Source organism: Camarhynchus parvulus, chromosome Z (genome assembly GCF_901933205.1).
Source record: "Camarhynchus parvulus chromosome Z, STF_HiC, whole genome shotgun sequence".
NCBI lineage: Eukaryota > Metazoa > Chordata > Aves > Passeriformes > Thraupidae > Camarhynchus > Camarhynchus parvulus.
In genome coordinates, this window is record NC_044601.1 from 61,727,687 (window position 1) to 61,746,100 (window position 18,414).

General features: G+C 52.1%; 1 protein-coding gene across 2 annotated transcripts in view; it reads right to left on the minus strand.

The window, feature by feature from the left end:
• The window catches only part of CNTFR (ciliary neurotrophic factor receptor), a 200,830-nt gene extending 191,771 nt beyond the window's left edge, over positions 1-9,059 (minus strand). The window contains exons 1-2 of one of the 2 annotated variants that reach the window (XM_030969397.1): positions 8,895-9,011; positions 6,600-6,771 (exon numbers count right to left, since the gene is read on the minus strand). Coding sequence is in view for 1 of the 2 variants with exons in the window: in XM_030969396.1 (XP_030825256.1) it covers positions 8,895-8,993 (99 nt within the window). In the remaining variant the exon portion in view is untranslated. Of the gene's footprint in view, positions 1-6,599; positions 6,772-8,894 lie in introns of both variants that reach the window. The other variant, XM_030969396.1, reaches the window with a different exon arrangement.
• Positions 9,060-18,414: the final 9,355 nt, after the last annotated feature.

Below are 18,414 nucleotides of genomic sequence, written 5' to 3' on the forward strand. Positions count from 1 at the left end.
CATCAACACAAATCCTTTGCCATTGTCTCTTTTGTAAGTCATGCTATCATCTCCTTCCTTCTCTGAAAGGAGCTGGGGAGATACCAGGTCCATTTGTGCAGAAATGGCTCTACCCTGTGCATAAGGCAGCCTTGCTTGGGAAAAAACACCACCACTTCTGGCCTGACCAGAGGTACAGATTTACCAGAACTATGAAACACAAATGCTGCATGCCCCTGAAGTCGAGGACCCACCATGGCCGCTGGGGAAATTCCTCTTCATCCTCTCTTTGCAATTGAACTGCTGATCCAGATCAAAGAGGGCTGGGGGAAAGCAGATGTGTCTGTACAGTAAAAAGCACTTTGCAGAGCAGGGATGATCGATGATCCCCATTCCAGTCCTCCTCCCATCTCAACAAGCCCCAAAATCATGGTGTGCCTCAGCATTGCTGGAAGATGGCAACACGCACAAAACTGGAGCCCAGCAGGCAAATGTGCCAATGGGAATGACTGATGGTAGCTTGTTGGACTTCTGAAGGATGGACACCTTCACTGAGAGTCGTCAGGTGCATGCCTGGAATGTCTTCAGCACTCAGGTTTCACTGAGCTCAAACTGCACCTTCTGGCAAAACAACTCCAACTGCAGATACAAAGGAAGAGTCTCCAAAATGGTCAGGAAGTTGAGACATTACAGAAATGCCCTATCAAAAGGGCAGGGGGTTTCTGCCAGGTGGCACAGCATGTCTGAGGCATGGCCAAAAATACTGTCCAAAAATACTGACATCTGTCTCCCCTGCACAGATGTCAGCATTAGCTGGTTCTCTGTGCCCTGTCATAGCACTTACTTTCATGCACAAAATAAAAACTAGACTCGCCAGCATACCCAATGGGCCTGTCAAACTAATCACGTTAGGAGAACTGGAAACACACCAGCAGCAAGAGCCGGCCCCTGCTCCAGAGCCCTTGCAGAAATCACGCGTCCAGGAGACGGAAAAGCCTCTGTCGTTCCCGTAACCAGGTCAATAAAAGCACAGACAACTCCATCCAGAGAGAGACTTTTTTTTTACAAATCACAAGAAAGAGCAGCTTCAGCTCCCCCAGCTGCAAATAGGTGGGCAGGCACCGAGAGGCAGCACGGAAACGTGTCTGTGCAACACGTGTGGGGAGCCGGCCGCCCCGCACATGGCTGGGACGTGGGGCGAGAGGAAACCGCTCTGAACCCAGCCGGGAGAAACAGCGGCGGCAGCAGCTCGGTGGGACTTCTCCCACCCCCACCAGCTGGGATCCCAAATCCAGCAGCCTCCCACCCATATGTGTGTCTGGCGTGCTGGGGAGACGCAACAGGCTAGACAAGGATTGCGAAGCAGAGAGGTCCCAGGCAGCTCTGAATGGCTTTGGATTCATGGAGTGACAGTAATTTTCCCCCGCTCTGGGGGGAGTAAAAATACCCAAAATGAACTTCAATACCCAAAATGAACTTCAATACCCAAAATGAACTTCAACCTGGCTCCTCAAGAACAAAGCAGTCCCGTCCCCAAACCCACAGTTATCTGTGGGCGCACTTTGCTGTAACACTGTTATTTCTACAGCTGTTCGTTAAGAGAGAAGCCCAGAGGACTGGACAGAGCTTTTTTTGATCGAATTTCAGAGCACCAGCAGCCTTTTGTTGTCTTTCCTTCCTTTTAACGTATTTATTTTTCAAGCCCTCAGTTCAATGGCACAGAGGAGGGTAAATCACACATTGGTGGTGAAGTCTAGCACAGGCTGCCTCCTCTTTGCATCTGAGAACCACACTCTAACCACAAGAAAGGATATGTCCTCATTATCACCAGCATTTTTAGGCCCTAGACAAAAGGACTGTGGCACAGTGTGTACCTAGAGCTGAGATAAGATTGTTTTATTACACACGATACTGTTTGAATTCACACCCAAATCTCGTGCCTGGCGCTGAGGTGCCCAACCCAGGCTGCTTCCCCAGGCAGGAGGGCAGCAGTGCAGGTCCCTCCTTCTGTGCTGATCAGCTTGTGACACCACAGCGCAGGGAGCAGCTCCCCATCCATCACCTATAACACAGCACCCTAAAATCCAGCGTGGCCCCTGCAGCACCGGCGCAGCACGGCAACAGCACAGGGAGAGCTGCCTGGGTCAGCCCTGTGTGGCACCGTCCTCCAAGTTACCAAACCCAGTCCCCAGGTTATTTGCCCATGTGCTCCAGAGTCTGGAAATGCCACCAGAGACCAGGAGCAGTAGGAAAATACCAGGCTGCAACTTTGTGAACAAAATGAATTCATTGGCTTAACACCCACATAATTAAAAGCAGGCGCATCCATCGGTAACTGTTAGCGCGGGAGTGTGCCTAGTTGTGTGTTTGCGTTTGGGGGGCTGCAACTCCACCTACACAAGCAAAGAGAGTCCCTTTGCAGAGCCAGGCTCCTTGCAGCACTGGCGAAACACACCGGGAAGATCCTTGCCCCAGGATCAATTTCATTTCCCATTGAAACAGGAGTAACAGTAGCTCCTTCTTGCCAAGGACGTCTAAGCTACCCACTGCTCTCTCCTGGCAATTCAGAGGGCTCTGACAGCCACGGAGCCCTCAGCCCTGAGAGCGGAGAGCATTCTTTTGCTCACTGCTGCTGAGAATGGCAGTGGGCCCTGCTCTCCACACTCATCCACCAGCCTGGCTTCAGGTGGCTCCTACTGGCTCTTGGCACCGCTTCTGGGAATGGGCAACTCCCACTCTCCTCACAGGGCTGACTGAACAATGGTTTTGATAGATGAACAGCAGGCAGTAAGAGCAGCCCCAGAGGGAGCAACCCCCAGATCCTACCCTCAAAAGGGAAACAACCACCCACCACCCAGGCATGGTCCAGCAGAGCTGCAGGCTGCAAGCTCCTTCCAACCTCAGGGAAAAGCCTTCCCAGGAGCCTTTCCCTCTTACCCAGCACTTCTTGTACTGCTTCCTGCACCAGTTCCCCCTCACAGGGTGTGTTGCATAGTATTTAAATACAACCAGGTCTGGGCAAGCCAGATTTAAGTTGATCCAATGTCCCCTCTGTCAGGCAATGCTAAGAAAGGGGTCACAATTCCTCCACCAGCTGTTAGTACAGCATCACTTAATGCAAATCCTCACAGCCCTCCTCCTCCAGCCTTCCCCCAGGCAGAGAGCAGCAGAAAGTGATCCCCCTCAGGGAAAAGAGAGGAGATTTCCCACATAGTGGGCACCAGTATTAACTCTTCCAACTGCTGCAGGCTTTCCTTTTATTCTGTGACTTTATGAACATCACTCAACGTTGGCAGCAGCCCCGGAGGGTATCACGAGTCACCTGAAAAGGAAAAGAGACTCTTCAAGCATCTGGGCTGCCTCTGAGCCAGAGGGCGGCAGCTCTGGCCGTGCACGGCCACACTGACCAGACAGCTCACAGCCACTGGATCAGCCATGCTTCAAGAGGGCTTTGATAACATCTTTAGGGTGTCATGGCTAATTAGAGCCCTGACTATACCCTCTAATTAGGTAACACTTTCAGACAAATCACCCTGTCCTCTTCAAACCACTTCACACCTCCAGACACATCCCTAATTGACTTGAAAGTTGATTCGGCACTTCTTCCCGGACCTCCTTCCAATTCACAAGGCATTTCAAAATAAATAAACCCCTGCTCCTCAGTCCTATCTCAGAAGGCAGCTGGGGAATTGCCCTCACATCCGCACAGGCACAGCACCTGCACGACCCGACACAAAACCTCCGTCTCAGGCACAAAGCAAACGCTCTGACGCAGCGGCAGCACCGTCCTCCTCTGATCTCTCCTTTCTACCCATCCTGGCGCTACTTCCAACAACAGCCAGCAAAGCTTTTTCTCGGAGTACAGGAGTGTTTGCGATGCATCAGTGTCCTACTAAAAATATTGCCCGGGGGCTCGCGAGAGAAGCACGGCTCCAGCAAAGGAGCCTGGTATCTGGCAACGGAAGGTATTAGAAAAAACACTAACAATTGAGAAATTAATATGCCAGAATGATATCAAGTGCCAACATTTCAATCCAGAAGCTTGACTTCTGTTTTCATTACCTAATGAATAAGCTGAAATGATCCAAATGTTTTCAGTTTCCCAACAGCACAAAATCTGAAGTAGATAGGCAACCCCCCCCGCCATCATAACTGCAAACATGCTGAACAAAAACTATCAAAATTCATAGAAGATAAATATTGAGCCCTCATAGCCCTGCTATGAGAACAATGTCTCTTTATTTGCTTTCTGTGAGGTTTGTTATAACAAGAGAGAAAGACTCCAGTATACAGTGCTTTAATATATATACATGAATTCACAGCTGGAATAATAGATTTTAAGGACTCAGGACAATATTACAGCTGGATGTATGCAGAAATGCATAAACATACCTTCAAAAACATATTCTTTGCACCCCACCCAAATATGTAGACGGACACATATATAATACACACACACACACACTCTCCATGTTTCAGATCGATCAGAACCATTCATTAAATCAGACTCTCTAAAGTTTCTGCTGCTTTGGGAAAACATGACCCTGAGGAGACATCATGCATGAATTTAACAACCAGCAGAAAATGAAACCATAACACGCTGCATCTTGAAAGCCAGCCCTGAATCTAACTTAATCCCTGCTCTGGACAACGCCTCTAGAGAGGCATTAAAACCATCCTAAGGTGTTTTCCTGGATTTCCCAGATTCCCCGGAGATTCCCTGGCACTCCGGCTGCATCCACCACCTCCTTGCTTCGGAGATGTTTCCGGCTGACCGCTTCCATCCCTATCCTGCTGCTTCCACGGCCAGTGACGGGCAGAGCCAGCGGAGCAGCCTCCGGAGAGCCGCGTCCTGCCCTGGCGGCAGGATGAGTTACCGGGACAGCTCGTGGGGTTTAACGCTCCTAATTCCTACAAAACGCGCGGGGGAATGATGCACGGGGCTTGAAGGGTCAAGAGCAGCTTTGCAGCCTCCTTTCCCATCCCCAACAAAGGAATTCCAGCAGATCTCGTGCCCCCTAGTGTCATCCTGGCGAACGGGCCGACACCGGGCACTGCCGAGCATTGGGTACCACCTGGCCCAGGCAGCACCGCTGCTTGGCCTCACCGTGCAGAAGCCACCGTGTCCTGCTGGCACCTAGAGCACGGCGAAACGCCGCTGCCGGCAGTTCATGCAAGGGACAGCGTGAGCTCGCTGTCCCTCCCCAGCACCCCGGGGTACCACAGCCCAGCAGGCGTCACCATGACCAGCACGGTGCCACCTCCGCTCGGCTCTGCTCTGCCCTGGAGGAGCCCCGGCAAGATCGGCCCCTCCAGCAGATAGCCCAAACGTGTCCCTGGAGGAGGGCCAAGAGGAGGAGGCAGAGAGCATCTGCAGTGGACACTGTCCAGAATACAACTCCTCCTAAAAATAGACAGATCCTGGAAGGGCACGGCCCTTCCAGGGAATGGGAATGCTCAGTCCTAGGAGCTCAGGGTTTGGCATGATAAAACTTCAAAGTGCACAAATGCAATGCACTTTGTTACCCTGTTTTTTACCCATGAGAGCACCTGTGGCATCAGGCTCTGGCTACAAGCACGAGAAGCAATGAACAAAATCAGCTCAGAGTCCAGCATCCCTGTGTGCCAGCCTGCTCTGACCAAAGATCCAGCATCTCCTCGGAAAATGCCCATGCCAGCTGCAACACTAATGAGTGCAACCACACCCCACACACAGAGCACCTAAACAAGAGCCGTGTGCTGGAAAGGTGCACAGGAAATGTGCATGCACGTGCCTCAGTTTCCCCATCTGCCCAGCTTGCCTTCTCTTATTTTCCTCATCCCTCCTGCTCAGCTGTTAGTTCTTGTGGGAAGAGGCACCCCAGGAATACACCTACACCACCGGCCCCTTCCAGCATCTGCTACCAGCATGCAACCAAACCTCAGTAACCCATCACGAAAATTTGGAGGAATTCTCCCCAGGGCACTGACCTGAGTATGCTGCTTTCTTCTGCAACACCGAGCAGGGACTATAGCTTAGAATAATGGGGAAGTAACTCAGTTCAGTGCTGACAAAGCATCACAAGCCCCAGCGGGGTGGGAGGGGAGGAGGTGTCCTTCCCTCACGCTGCCATGCCTGGTATACATCATGTTTAGGGCCAGGCATACGTCACCGACACAAAATGGACAAATTGGAGGGATTTCAGAAAAATGAGCGACAAAAATTATCAGGAGGCAGAAGGGATTGATTTACAAGGGGAGATTAAAAAAGCTGCGATCAGCCTAGCTGGGCTGAGCAAGTACTGACTGCAAGAAGCAGTTGGATGCTAATCTGCAAATGGGATGAAAACAATATGGGAAGGAGCAATTTAGCATCTTCATCAGTACTGGGATGAAATGAGGGGGAACTCAGGGCTGAGTAGGCAGGGAAAAAAACCCAAACCAACCCAAAAAACTCCTTTCCTTGTTATGCATGACTGTCTCCATCAAAACACTCAAAGTCCCCAAAACTCACTCTGCCTTGGACAAGGACCCTCGGGAACAACTGTGCACACACACACACATACATACACACAGAGACACAAGAGACACACACACACACACACACACACACACACAGCCCTTTCCCACCCCTGACTCACACTCAGGAAAGCAGAAGGGCTGCCACGATAGCCAGAGAGGATGGAGGCTTCACGCTTGCAGGGAAGCAGTGGAGAGCGGAGGCTAGAGCTGGCGGTGGCGGTGGGGAGGTCCCCGCAGAAGGACGCTTTGCACTCCCGGGTCTTCACAGGGGAAAGGTGCTGAGATGGCTTCCTGCAAAGTGGCAGGAGTGAGCTCAGCTGCGAGCACTCAGATATTTACACACAAACAGCACATTACTCAGCAACTCTCATTTGTCAGGCATAATGGCAGCGGCAGCAATAATAAACGACAGAGCTGAGAGACAGGCTCCCCAGGCGCACACCGAGCCCCGGACTGAGCTGGAGCAGGATGCGTGTTTCCAGCTTGCAGGGAATTAAATGAGCTGGGGCTTGCACCCACAAAACTCCTGCTGCCAGCTTCAGAGAGTCAGTCACGTCTCCAAAAGCTAAGCCTTGGCTGCACAGTTATTTGAATGTGTGTGTGCATCACAAGCTTTGCGGTTCTGAGTGGTATCAGGGCTTTTCCCAAGTCCAGAAGCTGCTGAGCACTTTTCAGGGGAAAGGGGATGCAGAGTCCTGGCACAATGGGGTCCTCTTGGGGTAAATCAGACCAAAGATAATGTATGATCATTAGATCATGGCTTGACTTGCTCTGACAAGAGGCTCTGATAAACTTGAGGAGCTGTCGCAAGGAAGACTGCCAGGCACGAGGCTCTCATTTCTAAAGCTCAGCCTGTCTTGGGAAAGTCCTCCTGGTGCAGTGAGCCCCAGAGAGTTCTGGTCCTGGGACCTGGTCTCAGCATGCTGCCTGGCCAGACACGAGCATCCCTTGCACATCTCCAGACATCACAGCAAAGCTCTAACTCCTCACGGAGGGGCAAGGCAGGGATCCGGGAGCAAGATCGGCTGCTCCCAAATATTTGCACATTTTACAGAAAGCAGCCAATGTCAGTGCCTCACTGCCTGAACACACAGCCAGTGGGACTGGCAGCAGCATGTACAGGTCCTGTCTCTCACACAAGCACACAACGTGGTGTGCTGAGAGTGGGCACAGTCAGTGAAATTCGCTAAATCCGAGGAGATGTCAGCAAGTTCCCGAGCAAAAAGCAATCCGAGGAAAGTACCTCCTCAACCATCCCACAAATTAAAACACAAAGGGATGGGAAAAAGAAATTGAACAGCTTTGCAGGCAATCCCCTTTCTGCAACCTGTGCTCTGAACAGACCCTGCACATGTTTCCGTAAGCTTGGGGTGGGGAACGTAAAAGAGTAAAGAAGTGCCGATCGTTATACCAAAAAAAGTTTAGTGGTTAAGGAAACAACTGCCAGAGGAGCCAGGGAAGCTGGAACATGCAGACCTGGTTCTGTCCTCCATGAAGACACCACAAATTGGCTCACGAGCTGACTGGAGTCACAACTCGTTTTCAGGATTGCAGTGGGGGAAGTCACCAAGATGTGGAAATATCAGGGAGTTTTGAGCAGCATAGGGATCGGTGTGTATTATGCAATTCTGGAAAGCAGCCCTTGTACTCACGCTCGGGATGAACTGTCTGCCTAGCCCAGGGAGAGCAGCTCTCCAGAAGCACCATGCAGACACTTTTCTTATAAAAATCACACTTCGGGGAAAAAAAATTAAAAAAAAAAAAGAAAAAAAAAAAGAAAAAATAAAATCTGCACTGCCACGGCAGAGAAGAAGGCAGGTTGCGCCTTTGGACAGACGGAGAAGAAGCCTGCTCTCCCGCCCAGGAAATCCACGGGCTCCGGTTTACAAAGAGCCGCCCCGCAGTCCCAGCCGCTCCAGCCCCGTGCACTGTCGCAGGGAGAACTCATCCCTCCCAGCCCTCAACCTGGTGCCGGCCGCGATGCCCTCCCGGCCGGGCAGGGGACGGGGTTGCCATTGCCGCGCCCCGATGCGGACCCGCTGTCTCGGAGGGTGCGGGGACGCTCCGGCCCCTCGCCCCCCATCCCTCCCCGCCGGGAACACGCGCACGGCGGGGCAGGAAAGTATTGAGCTGCCCAAATTGGTTCCTCACGGGGGGGCGGACGCGCGGCCCACGTCAGGGCGCGGACACACGCGGGCGCTGGAAAGGTGCGCGGCTACGGGGCGGGAGGGAGCACAAGACCGGGAGCGAATGCGGGGGAAGAAAGCGTTCCCCCCGCCTTCCTTTCCGCCTCCCTGGGCGGCGGGCCCCGCGGCTCGCCTGCGCTGACCCCCGTGCCCGCAGGCCGCCTCCCCCGTCCCGCGGGTGGGGGTACATCCCGTGCCGCCCTCCGGCCCCGGCCGCCCGCTACTCACGGCGCCTTCCTTGCCGCCGCTCCCGGCGCTACCCCATGCAACCACCGGCTGCTTCTGCACCGGCTCGGGGGCTATAAGCTCTTTTAAACTCCAGCACATAACCCATGTGACCGCAGAAGCCACTGGTAAGGAGCGCCGGGGAGCCAGCGATGAGCTCAGCCCGCACCCCCCGGCACAGCGCCGGGGACGCGCTCCCGGCCCCGCCGCGCCGCGCGCACCCGCCCGCAAACACACACAGAGCACACACAGCACACACACACACACACACAGAGGCTCACAAACACACGCACGCACACCCACACACGCACCCCCCACAGCCACACACTGGTCCACGCCCCTGCGGACACGCCGCCGCCGCCTCCCTCCCCACGGATGCTGAGTCGGAGGGAGGCACCGCACACACACGCGCCCCACCGACCCCCGTGCAAATGCACACTCGTGGAAGCACCGTGGGGACGGCGCCCCGCACACACACACACACACACACACACACACACACACACACACACACACACACATCACCAGCAGCACACCCCACAAGTCCCCCCACCTCCCCAGAGTGGAAGCAGCGGGGTCGTGGTCACCTCATGCGTGCCCTCTGCCCACACACACAATCACACACACACACACACACACACACACAGGGTCGTGCACAATGCACCCTCCACATGCACTGTCCCTTTCCTCCAGCACGAGATGCAGACCCAAGAGAAGGAGCCACGCTTCCATCTCCATGCGCATCCTTGCACACACCCCACTCATGAGTGTCATGCTCCCTCGCACCAACACCCTCCTGGAGTGCCCAGCAGTGCCCACAGGAAGATGCACACTGTCACGAAAGCCTCTCGCCCCTCTCACACACACTGCACAACCAAACACCCACCACACGTGGGCTGCGCTCCTCTCTCACAGCTACTGCAGCCACACCTGCACCCACCTTCCCCACTTCAATAAAACCTGCTGCTGGGTGCTGAACATGCCCACCCTGCCCATCCGTCACAACCCAGCCTGTGAGGTCCCCTGCAGCATGTGGGAACACTGCATTTCCCATCACAGGTAAGGACAGAGGGCTGTCACACGTGTGGGTGGGGTCTGCAGGGCAAAAAGGACAGATGTGCCCCTGTGCTGTGCTCAGTTACTCCTGATGAAGGGGGACCCCCAGGAGTGGCCACAGAGCTGGGCCAGGTTGGCCACTCCACCCATGGCACAAGAGGATTGGGAGTGCCAGGCTGAGATGTGCCAAGCGGGGACAGGAGCTGGGTGTGAGGATTTGGTGTGCAAAAGGCTGGGACAGGCAGGCCTGGCCGGGCAGGTGCAGGCGTGTGCTGCTGGGGCACGCCAGCAACACGTGTGAGAAGGCAGAGCTGGCAGGCAGAGGGCTCCGCTGAGAGCTGAGTTATGGAAAATGACTCTTTCCAAGGAATTGCTAAAATTAAAGCAGCAGTGAGGCCAAGCAAGCAGGAGCCAATGGGGAGGGTGAGCAAGGACAGCCAAGCGGCCTCAGGGCAAGGAAGGGCAGGGTGGGCAGGAGGCCGAGGGGAAGGCACCCTTGCAGGGCACCCACCCCTGCCTCCTGACAGCTGCCCAGGCAAAGGCAAACACCTTGTGGGGAGGATCTGGGGAGAGGCCGACTGGCACCCTGGTGGCACTGGCTGGGGGATGCCATGGAGCAGGAGGCCTGGGGGAAATAGCCTTCCCCAGCCACATCCCCCACTTGGCTGCCAGTGTGCAGAAAAATACCTCTGTTTTCCCAGCCTGGAAAAGACAAATGCCCATGAAGAAACAGCCTGCTCCCTGCCAGGGGCTAGCTGCCAGCAAGGCACAGGGAGCAGTGCCCACAGGCGATTTTGGGGAGCCCTGCAGAGCCCTGAATCCCATTATGCACATCCTCTGCCCTTATCTCCGCCTAGTGACTGTGGCAGGGGTGCTGCTCCCTGGACATCAGCATTCAGGTCAGCAGTAAGGGCCATTCCAGCTTCCAGATATCTGAGCGTTCCTAGTTCAAATCCCTGTGACTCAGGAAACAGCACATGCGAGAAAACTGCAGAGAGACTTGGGAGAAATACTCCCATTGGCAGGTTCCCACTTTCCCTGGCATCCCAGGACTTCTCCTGGTCTGAAGAAAACAACAGTAGTAACAAAACAACAGAGCTCTCTTCCTGATCTTCCTGTTAGAGAAAAACCCAAAAACCTAATATTTGGGCAAGCCTACAAAAGTAGTTCTCTTTTGTTTTAACTAGATAAGTGTTGATCAAATCAAAGCTACCACCTCTCTTTGCAGTTGTGGAGACAACGTCACACAGGCAGAGGAAGGGGGCTGGATGGGAGCCAGGTTTTTTCTAGTTTTTCACTGATGCTGCTAAAAGACACTATTAATTGGATGGAAATAATGATGTTTTGTCTCAGATGAAAGTGCACAACAAATTATTATTGTTAGTAGTTTTATCCATGAAGAGTAACTAGCATGTTGGGACTCTGGGGGAATCTGTGATAGCAGATCGTAGGGAAAAAAAAAAGACAGAAAAAAAAAACCAGGAGGGAAAACTAAAGGCAAAAGCAGATGTCTCCAAGGCTTTTCAACAGGATGCAGCAAAGCTGGGGAGTGACCCTCCTGCCCAGAAAGTCGGGATTGGATTGAAGTAGTCACAAAATGGAAGAAAAGGAAAAAAAATGCCAACCCTCATTCTCCCTCTCCACCCCTCCCTGCTGTCAGCCAGAATCAGAGCTGAAAAAGGAGTCAAAGCTCTGTGAGAAGCAGCAGCTCTCTGATGCCATTGGGAAGTATGTCAGGAGAACAGGTGGTTTTGTGGGGACAGGAATGGAAAGATACTGGAGCTTTAATAGGTCCAGGCAGAGAGCTGAACCTGGGGAAATGATTCTCCATTAGCTTATGAGCCAGCATCAGTCCATCACCCTGGGCTGCTTTCCCCATCCACAGCACCCCAGAGGGAGCCACTCAGAGAGAGCAAGGGGCTCATCACATGCCTGTGTGCTGATATCCAGCCAGGACACTTATCACCAAAAATGCCACTCTAGGGCATTGCACGCCACCCCCAGCCTCCAGCAGCAGTGGTACCCCAGGCAGGAGAGCAGATGCTCCACAGCTGCATGGCAAAAATACAGTACAGCTGAGCCATGGTCACATCCTGACCTGGCCAGTTTGAGGCTGGTCCTGGCCAGCTGTAAATCTCTTGGACACCTGAGGGCAAAGCTCAGGGGACAGCACTGGCCTGGTTTACCCCAAAGCTGAGCATATACGAAGTGAGAGTCTGAGCCAGTGTCTTTCCAAACCATTTATTTGATACTCTGTGGCAAACATCTGACTAAATTACTCACAGATTATTCAAACATCAGGAGAGCTGATTAAATGATTACTGGTGAATCATTTGTTCAAAGGAAAATGCCCAAATTCCTACACTGAACTACTGGCAGGCAACAGCAGATGAGTTTCAGCTCTCCAAAATTACTGAGCTCACATCAGCCCCTGAGTCTGCACTCCTTGCTCACAGCTTCCCCAAAATATCCGCCCCCTGCCCGACCCCTTGCCACTGGCAGGAGCAAGGTGAATAGGAGACGTGGGGAACCATTCCTTGAATTCCTGCTGGACTTCAGGCGAACAACAACACAGCAGGCTGAGCTAGGAGCCTTGTCTCTCGCCTTTGCACAAAAGAGATTCTCTGGAGGGGGAAAAACCCCACAACAATGGTGAGGAAACGTACAAGAAAACTGCAAAGAAAGCAGCTGACCTTGCATGCCGCAGGCCAGAAAAAAGTACAAATGTTCTTGCAAAGAAGCAGGAAAAGATGGAAGCTATGGAGCCGACGAGCTTTTTACCAGCCCAATTTAATCATCTTCTCAGCAAATGCTCCCCACGAGGAACAAGAGGGGAAAGCAAGATCATGAAAAGATTGCAGGCAAAGGAATTCTGCTGGTACTCCTGGACTGATTAAAATTCCTCAGGACTCATAGCAGGAGAGAATATTTTATGTAAAACTTCACCTTGTCTTTATTACATTTACCAAAACTTCTTCCTGTGTAGATAGTGGGAGGTGCATGAGAAGGACAAAGATGGAGATAATAAGCACAGGACCTGGCTGTGGCTTTCCAGCCCATTACCCATTTGCCTCGGAAGAGTCCTGGTGATGGTGGTGACCATCTGCATGCATACAAAAATGTGTGGGCAAGGAGAGCCCGTGGGGACCTCCAGAGCCTGACAGAGTATGTGATTTGGCCATGTGTGTGTACAAAGATTTGTGCAGGAGAAAATCCTGTCCTTGGATGTAGCCCTGGTCATGGGCATCAAGTGGCACAGAGATGAGTGATTAGCATGATTTGGGATGCAGAGTGGTACAGAGAGAACCAGGTCTTGCCAGTCAGCTGAAATAAATGATTGAAATTTCCATGTGCAACAAGGATGCCAGGTTCGGTGCATGCTGTTACCAAACTTACTCCTGGAAAACAGAGATTGGAATATGGAGAGACCCCTCACTCCTACTGCTGCTGCTGCCACTGCCGGGTAAGATATCGATGACAAAGTATCGCCTGACACCTGTTATAAATAACGCCTGTCCCATCACCCACTCACCACATGACCCCTGGCTGCCAGCTCCTCACTCGGAAGGGGCTCAGCGTGGAATGAAAGCCATATTTATAATACATTTTTGCACATGTCTTGCTGAGTGAGGAACAAGAGGATAGGGGTCTGGAAAAGGTTTCCTCCAGCACTTTCTTTCCTGTGGTGCCAGAAGAGCAGCCCCATGAAATCTCAGGCAAGAGCTGAGACATTAAAGCGGTCATCATGTTTTGCACCACTTTGCACTGAATTACAGGATTAGTGTTGCAATGCTCCTGGAATGGGGAAATCAGCACCATAATCCTGTGTGTTTGCCAGGTCGGTTGTTTTTTTCCCCGTGGATCAGGACATTTTACAGGGGCTCACTGCTGCCAGGGCTGGGGGCCCTGGAGGTGTCCAGAGGGAACGTGGATGGCATCGGGCACACCCAGGTTAGTGCTGCTCTCTGGAGCCTTCTGCCTCCAGCCCCTTCGGTAGCAGAGCTGCACCCAAACTGGTTTTTCCCCCATGGATAAGGACATTTTACAGGGGCTCACCACTGCCAGGGTTGGGGGCCGTGGAGGTGTCCAGAGGGAATGTGGATGGCATCAGGCACACCCAGGTTAGTGCTGCTCTCTGGAGCCTTCTGCCTCCAGAACTGCACCAAACTGCCCCAGGCTCTGCATGGCAGAAACGCTCTTGCAGCCCTGGAAAAAACAAGGATGTCCTGATGGTTGTGGCTTTTGCCTGGATTGAGAGCCCCTGCCACAAAACCCCACCGTTCTCCAGCCACGTGTGAGCCCTTCCCAAGCCGTGGCCGGTGCCAGCAGGGCTGGTTCATCCCCACGATCCGCCTCTGGATTAACACCTCGAGGCAAGCCAGCATCTGCTGCAGCGTGGCTCCTTGCTCTGGTTGCGGGACTGGCTTCTATCACAAACCATCTTCTTCACATAAGAAAGCAGAAGCCAGGGATTAGAGCGGTTTGATGTTTTTAGCATGAAAAGGTTGGGTTTGAAAGAAAAAAAGTGAAAGAGCTGCTTTTTGAATGTCTTTTGGTGAGGAATTTGAAAACCCCTGCCCCCGTGACTTCCAAAAGGGTTGGGGGTTTTTGGTGGGGCTTTTTTTGATTGGCTTTACTTTTGGATTTTGGGGGTTTTTTGATGGGGAAAGATTAATTTTGTTTCACTTTTTCCCTTTATTGCCTTTAGCTGAAAAGCACAATTTCCCCAGAAACCCACATTTGGGATAAATACAATACAGTTAAAAAATTCTGGGAAACGTCAGGAGAAATCAAAGGTGACTCAGTTTCAAACCCTGCAAGTCAGAAACACCTGGGAAACATCAGTGCCGGGTGTGCGGAGCAGGGGATGAAGAGAGAGCTCCCATCTCTAACAGCAGATCCCATGAGCTGCCTTTGGAGGAGACAGCTACAGTGGGAAGTCACCATCCCAAATATGATGCCTGTGAAGAGATGCCACCACCACCACCACCACCATTCCTGTGCCCTCCACTTTTTGGCTCTCAGTAAATATGAACCTTTCAAAGATGCATTTTCTTATAATGATTTGCTGGTTTATCTTCCTTAACTTTGAGGATAAATTCCTACAAGCCCAGAAGCTCAATCAAGCAAGTGAAACCCTCTTGGGCTAAGCCCCATCCTCACCCCACAGCTCCTTGGTGCTTCTGTGTGGGGTAGACCTAGACCATGAGATGGATGGCTCCTGTGGCCACTGACAAAGTCAGAATGGACACTGCTGTGTACCATAGAGTCCTTTCATAAAAATGGGAAAATACCCCCTCTTCTTTCTGTTCCTGCACCCTCTGCCATCTTCCTTTTTCTTTCTTCTCCATTAGCTGCATTCCAGCCATCCCTGCCTTCCCTTCACCACTGCCAAGCCCAAAAGGGGGCAAATGTTTGCTTTTCTCTCACACATCTGGCACAATCACAGGGTGTCCAGCCCACCTACCTGTTTACCCCCATGTTGAAATGTTGCACTGGTGACCCTTCAACACTGACCTTTCAGATTTATTTGGCTCCTTCTTTAAACCGAGCAAACCATTTCTCTGTAAAAATGCCAGAACGCCAGAATAGGGCATTGTGTCAAAATGCATAATTGCTTTTTATCATCTCCTCAGAGCAGGTAGGGCACCTACATGCTCCTGTTCTCAAAACTTCAGATTTGAGAATTTCCAACTAAAAAATGTCTCCCCTCACCCCATCCACCCCTTCGTCCCCTCACCTGCCCCCAAAAAGGGACAAACAAAACCAACCAACAAAAAAATCAAACCAAATCATAAAAAAAACCCAAAAAAAACCCCAAAAACCAAAAAAAAAAACAAAAACACCCACCACATACCCAAATATCAGTAAAAAAAGAAAACAACCCAAGCCTAAGACAGCATCAGTGTGGAACCTTTTATCTAAGCCCAAACAGATGTGTTTTCACAAGAGGATTGATGGGTGTCTTCTCATTGAGTTTTTGCATTATATCCCATTTTGGGAACACCTTGCTGCCTGGGACAATGCACCACTGCGGAGCACAAACACCCATCCTGGGAGTATCCAACAACTGTTTGCCAAGAAGACCTAACAGTCCAAATATTCTCCCTGAAACACAAAACTATCCTGACCAAAACTGCTCAGCTGTGACTTCCTGAAAGGTGTTGAAAAATCTGGCAGGGTGAGGAAAAGCCCATGAAATTTCCTTAGGAAATTGGGCCAGCATTGCAAAAGGCTGCCGAAATTTCTCAGTCTCGTCCAGGTGGAGATTCGAGCTCTCATGAGAAACAAGAAAATCTGCATCTCCCCTGGTACCGTGATGTGAAACAGCGAGTTAGCAAAACTTCAGGTGCTGTAAATTTTGATTTCCTGACAGCCACTTTAGCAAAGCTTCCCACCTAGAGACGGGGAAATTAATTATGCTTGCACAGCTTCTTTGTTTGAACTGAAAAAAAAGCTCCTAGGGAAGTTTTGGGTGATTATGGATCCAGAGGAGGCTGCAGTTGAAATATTCATGCTCTGGAGGGTTCCAGGCAGAGTCTGAGACTGCAAACCACATGTTTGAAAAAGGGTGTCTTCACTGCTTAAGGACAGGGCACAGACTTTTTCTGCCTCCATCCCTCTCTGCCCGGATGCTGACAGGGATGTGCGGCTACTCCCAACCATCCCGCCGCCTCCTTCCTCAGCAGCGAGGTGAAAGAAATACTGCAAAGCGGCGAGCAGGCAGCGATCACAGGGGACGAGAAGGATATTTTTCCAGCAGGGTCTCGGGGGAAGGATGGGAAAGACCAAATAAAAGGACTGCGCTGGCTCGGGCGGGTGCTGCGGGCGGCGGAGCGCGGCCGATGCTTCTCCGTGCCTGCAGTGCCATCTCCCGGCAGGGCCCGCTCGGGGACCGCGGCAGGATGCTCGGCGCTCCCCGAGCGGCCGCGGGGGCTCTCCAGCGTGGGCACACGTTTCGGCAGGGCACTGCTCAGCCTGGGATGCTTCCCCCAGCCTGCCCGGGGCTGGGCTGAGCGCCGGGGAAAGAGGTAACACGGCGGTCTCACATTTTGCCCTGCTTTGATATAAGTGATACCTCGTGTGGGGGGCGTCTAACTGAGATAGGCGTTCTCTGATAAATAGCATGACAGGCACCTTTGCTGAACTTGATGTCTGGACAGAAGGGGAAGAGTGGTACTGGACATTACAGCATGGTATAGATGAAAATATCCCTGAGACACTCTCACAGTGTCCCTGTGCTGTCCTAACATCTTTCTCTGGCTTTTGCCTGTTCCTACAGCAGAGTGGGGAAGCAAGGGCTCATTCTCCTGTGTCTTCAAATTATCAAGCAGTGGGTCCTGGGCCCCTCAGGCACCCCTGGCAAAGGAGCACAAGAAGTGCTGAGAAGGAGCAGTTTCCATGCCTTCAGGTGGCTCTGTGAGATGTTTCGAGCAGTAGTTTTGCTTCTAGGAGGGTGTGTTTGGGTTTAGGAGTGTGAGGCTCACATCTGAGGTCTGCACTGGCTAGTGAAGCAGGGATGTGTTCAGGGCAGGACAGAAGAGGGGGGTGGCAGACATCCCAACCAGCTGGTGAGGTGAATGCTCCCCCCAGCCTGTGCAGCCCATCAGATATTTCCAGCAGAGGCTAGAGAACACATCAGTGAACAGAACAACAACCAAATTACCCCGTGGGACTGGGACAGCTCAGATCTCACCATGCTGGATCCCAGCTTGCTCCCATCAGTCTCTGGTCTGGCTGTGCCCAGGTCAGCAGTGCCCCATATTTGCCTCTCATGGGTTGGCTTCTTCCCACAGGCTCCTCTGAGCTGGCCAGGGAGCAAACCCCTTTTTGGGACTTCACCCCTTTTCTGCCTCTCAGCACCTCCCAAGCATCTGGACTGTCAGGGCCAGAGGGAAACGTTCCCCTCCAGCAGCCATTTCAAGCCCGTGTTAGGAAAGTGCTGTAATGCTGGTACATGGGGTGTAACAGCTCCTACCACATCACTCTCTGCTGTAACCAGTGATAAATAACTGCAGTGACCCCGCTGTAGATCACAACTGTACTTAGAGACCTCTCTGTGGAGGTCAGGGTTCTGGATGAGGCGTGCTGGGTACTAATGGCTGTCCCCACTGTGCTAATTGAAGTGGGGATGGAAACAAAATCTCTTATTTTCAGACAATGGGCTCAGAGGAAAGTGGTGACATTTTGTCAAGCAGTGCTTTTAGATCCCTTCCCCTTCTCTTCTGGCTCAGTGTTTTGGCTTTTCCTCCTGGTATATCCGTCATGCTCTGCAAACCCTGTGCACAGAAGTGGGCACAGAAGCAGGTCCTCACTATCTTTGGGGCAGGCATGAGACATCCTTTTATTCAAACAATTGATAAATTAGCTTAATCTGCACTTATGGACTACTAAAGAGTGTGAGATGCTCGCCATTCTCTTGATCTCTCTATCAACACAGATTGTTTTTCTAAAAGAGGCACAAAAA